This window comes from Echinops telfairi, unplaced genomic scaffold (assembly GCF_000313985.2).
Source record: "Echinops telfairi isolate 266 unplaced genomic scaffold, ASM31398v2 ScPeMD7_7468;HRSCAF=8506_0, whole genome shotgun sequence".
Taxonomy (NCBI): Eukaryota; Metazoa; Chordata; class Mammalia; order Afrosoricida; family Tenrecidae; genus Echinops; species Echinops telfairi.
Window position 1 is genome coordinate 82,134,896 of NW_022111369.1, and position 6,505 is coordinate 82,141,400.

Sequence of the window (6,505 nt, forward strand, 5' to 3'; positions counted from 1 at the left end):
TGTACATGATCTGGTCCAGCCAGATTTGTAAGACAGGATTGGGATCATGGTGTGTGTGTAGGGGAGTGGGGTGGAGGGAAGAAGCATTACAGAACTAGAGGAAGGCTGTGTGTTTCATTGGTGCTACACTGCACCCTGACTGGCTCTTCTCTTCCTTGTGGCCCTTCTGACAGGAGGTGTCCAATTGGCTACTGATGGGCTTTGGGTTTCCACTCTGGCCTCCTGTGGAAGCTGATTTTAGAGACCGACCTCACTCTCAGCAAGGGCTTTGTTTGGGCTCAGGTCTGAACACTCTACTCTCCCCACCATTTGCGGTGCTGGCCACCATCGCTTTAACTGGTTCTGTACACCTGCCTGGGATAGGCTCTGTCCTCAGTTTGTCCTTTAGGACTTCTCTTCTGGCCATTTTCCTTTCTCTGTCCTCTGCTGTGTCTCCCTATAATTTAGAAAGCATCTGTCTTCTTTCCCCCTTCAGCTAACACGAATCAACACCGTCGTTTTATGGGTGTTGCTCTGATACCCAAGATTCCCTCCCTTTTCAGACAAACAGGATACAAAGAAAAACAGACTCAGAAAATGGAGTTAATATTATCAGACACATTTCTCCCACCAGAGGAGTGGAGTCCCAGAAGAGCGGGGATTTTGACAGATCAGAAGTTCTGTAACAGTGGAGACGCTGTTATCAGTGGAACCAGATTCCTCGGGGAAGGCAATGTTGAATTCATGACAAGGCATTTCATCTTAGCTCACACTTTATCAAGCAAATGGGGACTTAGGAGTAGCTCTTCAATGTGTGTGTCATAATAACCTACTGCTGATGGACACTGTGCATTGGGATTGAGGTCATTTGGCGATTTGTCTGTACAGCATATTAGAAGACATCCCGAGGTATACCAAGATCCAATGTTTACCCAAAGGAAGGAAATGAAATGTGACATTGTCTTCCACTAACACTGGTGCATTTGCACTCTTCCACAAGTCCCTGTAATACAGTCACCGCTGGAGAATGCAATGTGCAGTGGAGATAGTACTGAAGAATTAAGATTTACATTGTCATTAAGGCTGAAAAATGCTGACTAAATAATATTATCTATTGCAGAAACCCTTTATTTTTCAATTTCCAGATATCCAAAATAGGCCTCGTGTCTTCATGCACTTCCTGAGGTGGTGACATCAAAGGTCTATGACAATGCCAGGGTGTCACAAACGTTAGTACTGACACACAGAGCTCCTATGTATTGGGAGGATAATGTCAGTTTGGGAGGTGGCATTAATAATGAATCAGGAGACCTAGAGGCATAGTAACAGTGGCATCATGACTCCTTGGCCCGCTAACAGCAAGGTCCGAGTTCAAAGCCACCAGCCACTCAGTGGGAGAAAGACGAGGCTTTCTACTCCCATAAAGAGTTACAGTCTCAGAAACTGTCATGGCATGAGGCCTGGTGGTGGTGTTGGGTAAGCAATGGACTATGTTGGTTGTGTTCAAACCCACTGGGTAAGCGGTTCTCAACCTGTGGGTGTGACCCTTTTGGGGGTCGAATGACCCTTTCACAGGGGGCACCCGATTCATAACAGTAACAAAATGGCAGTGATGAAGTAGCAACAAAAATAATTTTATGGTTGGGAGGCGGTCACCACAACATGAGGAACTGTATGAAAGGGTCGTGGCATTAGGAAGGTTGACAACCACGGCACTACGTGCTCCGAGAGAGCATAAATCTCTTCCCATAAATATTTACAGCCTCAGTAGGAGGGAGTTCTACTCCCTATGGGTGGGACTTGGTTTGATGCAAGTGGATGGGTGGGAATGATAGAGCCCTGAAATACTTAAGAAAAGGAACATTCTACAAAGCACAGAAAAACTGAAGGTCAGCCTGAAGGCAAGCAGGGGCCAGGATGCTTCGAGAATATTTATTTTTTTACAAAGCTGGTCCCCAGAAGCAGTCAAGAATCACTCTAAGACCAAGGTGGGAATGTAAGTGGGCGGAAAAACTAGATTATTAGAAGTGAAATAGAAATAAAGAGGATATTCACACCTAGTGAGAAATATAACCAACGTAACTGAACAAGGTGCTGAAATTGTGGAATGGGAAACTATTGCTGTGTAAACCTTGACAGAAAACCCAGTACAATGGTCCTGATTTTCTGCCGTAAACATCCAAGGTAGCTGTTCTGCAAACTTCACCATTTTTTGGTGACAGTGGAAACTGTTAGGATAGCAAATAATCACGGTTCTAAGAAAAATACAGACCACTTCAGGCGGTGCTAAAGACTCAGGCCATCATGGTGGCTACACATTTTACTTCCGGTGCCATTCTTGCATGCCACCTATGCTCAGATTGTAGAGAAAGCTTTTTCTCAGGGTTAAAACTTATCCTTTCTAATACTCAAGCTGGGTATTAGAGGAACTGAGCTGACATACCGTAAATACTCATGTAGAAGCCGAGCTTTCCAGCACATTTTAAATGCAGTTTTTGCAGTAAAACTGGGTGCCTCGGCTGATATTTGGGTCGGCTGATATTCAAGTATGTATGGTAATTACAGAGGAGATGAACACCACTTACCTGAAACTCCAGCCCATAGTTCTCTCTGCAGAATTCTCTCAGTTTGGGGTACACATTTTCTTTCAGCGCCTGTCTTTCTGCTCCCGTGTCTACAGCAGAAAAGCAAACACACAAAAAATGAGCGTGTCCACAAATGTATTTCTAGAAACATATTGACAGTATTTTAAAAAGAAACCTTAACAATATGCATTATTATAATCCAATCTGGTGCTGAATTGTTGTACAGCAAGACATCTGGGGGTTAGGGTAGACCTACGTTTAACTCCACAAAGACCGCCAAGAGGGCCACACTACGTCCCCAGAGGGCGGGGGAGAGCCAAGGGTTAGTCTTGTGCGAGGAACCGCCGTTCATGTTTCATGCCCATGTAAACCATCCTTAAGCTCGGAACTTGTTGTGGTTAGGTGTTGTCTAGTCAGTTCCGACTCTATGCCCAACAGCCCACTAGCCATAACAGTTGGTCTTTGGACTATGAGAGGGTACCCGCCCCTCCCGCAATGGACAAAAAGCTCAGTTGGGTGGTGCTTTTGCAGCATGCATTTTTCCTGTGAGGCAAGCATCAAGCAATTTGCTCTGAGTTAGTCTACCCGGTGACGTCACCTGGCAAGGTTCTCTTGGGTCACAGTGAATTTTTTCTTGAAAGCAGTTTCACTCAAACTTTGTGTTTTGTGATGTCCAATTTAAGAGAACAGCGTGCCCCTATGAAATGTTGTTTCCTGCCTGGGAAAAGTGCCGCAAAACAGCTGTGATGTTGAGCACAGCTTACAAGGACAGCGCTATGAGAAAAACTCAAGTGTACCAGTGGCTTTCTCATTTCAAAAAGGTGAAATGTGGATTCACGAGAAACCTCATGGACGTCCATCAACTTCCCAAACCTTCGAAAATGTCAACTTGTAGTGCATTTGGAGTTCATTCCGCCAAGTCCGACTGTTAATCAAGCTTTCTGCGCAGAGGCTCTGAAAACGCTGCGTCCCAGTCTGAACTGTGGCAGATGCAGGACGGGCTTTGCCCCCGTGGCGATGCTCCTGCTCACACGGCATCTCAGTGCACCCGCTTTTGACAAAAACCAGAATGCCTCGCTTGCCCTACACACCCGACCTCGCTCAGTGCGACTCCTTGTTGTTTCCCTGAATGCAGAGGGACACGAAAGGACAGCAATTTGATGACACAGAAGAGGTGAAGAAAAAAAAAAATGAGGGAGGTGCTGTCAGCTATCCAAACAGATAAGTTTGGAAAATATTTCCAAGCATGGAACCATAGATTTGACAATTGTATTAAGTATAATGAACAGTACTTTGAAGGTGATAAGGTTGTTTTGTAAACAAAAAAAAAAAATTTTAAATACATAGCTTTGGGAAAAAAGTGTTTTTATTTTTGGGGGGTGGGTACCAAAATTAGCTGGAACGGAACATTAGAGTCCCTTCATGATAGAAATGGTTAAATCACTTGGCTGCTAGCTTACAGGCTGGAGGTTCAGGGCCATTCAGAGGCACCTTGGCAGAAAACCTGATGGAGCACAGTCCCAGTCAGACCCACCCGGGGTCAGGATGACTCAGAACCAACTCAAGGACAATTGGTTAAATCCAGTGCTTTGGCTTCCTGAAGTGTAAATGTTTCTTACACACATTCTCAAAAACCACCCAGACTATATAGAGGTTTGCTATCATATTCATACATAACGCGGCTTTAAAAAAAGCTAGCAAAGCAGACATACAAATAGCACAAACCCTAGAAGAGTCAAGTTGAAGGGCAAGCACAAAACTGACTGATTCTAAGCTCTGTAGATTGAACTGTTGAGCGGATTAATAGAGCAGCATCTCCCACCTGGGCTTCAGGGCCTTACTGATGTATCACAGAAGGCACTTGTTTTATATGTACTAGACCATGTAAAAGCTTAGAAATGAAGTATTTGTATTGTTCTGTGTCATTAAAATAACCACGGACCAAGACAGCAAACAGAAGCAGCAGAATCTGGAGCCAGAAGAATAGCAGAGAAGGGTTGTATGTATTTCATTGCAAGGGTTTCCCAAAGACAGGGATTCTAGAGGCAGCTGGGCTGAACAATAGTCCTGTCTTCATGCTATCACTGAAAGACCTTGCAGCAGAGTCTGTTCTACGCCCAGCTAACTGCAGTGATGAGATGAGAAACATCGTTTCAGAAAATTAGAAATGTTTGCTCAGAAATAGTGCCATTTGCTAAATGTACCGCCACCCCAGCCATAACTATGAAACATTTGCATACCACACTTATAACGAAGGAGGAGCCACTGGGAAAGGAGTTCCTTAGGGTTCTCCAGCACATCTGTCCATGAAAATTCAACCACATGCTGTGCTGACCTACTCTGATGCAAATAACCCATCTTGAGACCCTGAAATGCACTGCGGCTTGGATGAGGAACAAGAACCAGTGTTGGCGCTGAGACCAACCCTTCTGTGGAATGCAACTCCGTCTAGATTACCCTGTGATAAAAATGGATGGGTTTTTTTCTCACCTGAGATCCAATCTGTACCTGAGCCAAAGGGAGAAATAGGGAGAACCACGCCGAGGAGCGGAATGCTTCAACAGGGCCCAGGGAACCCTGTGAAACTCACGGAGGCTGCGTGATAAGCGTTGTTTACCACATTTTAAAATTGTGAATTAGGAGGGGATTCACATTTCAAATCATTGATATTTTTTATTCAACAGTTTAAGCCACTTCTCTTTCTCCCAACAGCTTGGCCCATTCCTCTCCTTGATTCCTCTTTGCCCACTTGGGGCTTACCATCTTCTGCTACTCAGAATGTTCTCTCTACTCCCTAGTTCAATCATGGAACACAAACAAACAAAACCCACGGCCACTGAGCCAATTCCAACCACAGCAACCCTCTACAATAGGGTAGAACTGCTTCCGACTGTTTCTGAGACTGTAAATCTTAAGGAGAACATAAAGCCTCATCCTTCCTTATTGAAGCTCTTGGTGGATTAGAACTGCTGATCTTTAGGTTAGTAGCCCAAAGTGTAGCCCATTATACCACGAGGGCTCCTAATGGCAAAACGTATCCCCAAATATAAAACTTTACAGTTATAAGATGTGGGTATACTTTTAAATTATTATATACAAGGGAGTGATAGATGGATCCTAAGCATTCGATGGACACATCATCACATTGCATGGGAGATGGGATTAAATAGTTACCTGACCTGAGAAACAGACGCCTGTCTTTGTCCTGGGGCTTGCCTTATAGTAATGGTCTCATACAATATTTGTCCTTTTGTGATACTCAGCATAACATTCTTCAGGTCCCTCCAGGTCTTGAGATGCTTCATAGTTTTATCAATGTATTGTTTTTAAGTATGCCATTGTATATATGTGCCAATGTTTCTTTAGTCATTTTCTACTGGTGGGCTTTTAGACTGTTTCCCACTTACTGCTATTGTGAACAGTTATGCTATGGACATGATAGTGCATATCACGTTACATTTCTTATTTCTTTAAGGTATACACCCAGCAGAAGTGTTGCTGGATTATAATAATTGAGTTGTTTTATGCAATGCCATATCACATTCCACAATAGTTATACATGTCCACAGGCCCACTAGCAGTGTATGAGAGTTCCAATACTTCCGTATCCTCTTCGGCATCTGTTGTTTTAGCATGATGAGCATTTATGTAACATAATCTTAGGATCAAAAACTCATCCTCTTGCCCCGTTTAAAAGGCCCAAAACACTAACTTTACAATAAAGCGGATAATATTGAATCAGTCTCTCTAAAAAGCTACTGCAGATTTTTACAACCCAAATTTTAGAAATGCATTTCCAAAATAAGTACACTAGATATAGATTGGGGAATATTCTAAACAAGGAGTATTGTTAAGAGCTTCTAAAAATAGTATTAAGATAACTGATGAAAACAACTATGGAATTATAGCTGAAGTAGAAACTATGTATTTCTAAAACATAT

At 43.4% G+C, this 6,505-nt stretch overlaps 1 protein-coding gene across 1 annotated transcript in view; it reads right to left on the reverse strand.

The window, feature by feature from the left end:
- Positions 1-2,916, reverse strand: part of NWD2 (NACHT and WD repeat domain containing 2) — a 164,379-nt gene extending 161,463 nt beyond the window's left edge. The window contains exons 1-2 of the mRNA XM_004706352.2: positions 2,817-2,916; positions 2,565-2,653 (exon numbers count right to left, since the gene is read on the reverse strand). Of these exons, the coding sequence (XP_004706409.1) occupies positions 2,565-2,653; positions 2,817-2,916 (189 nt within the window). The remainder of the gene's footprint in view (positions 1-2,564; positions 2,654-2,816) is intronic.
- Positions 2,917-6,505: the final 3,589 nt, after the last annotated feature.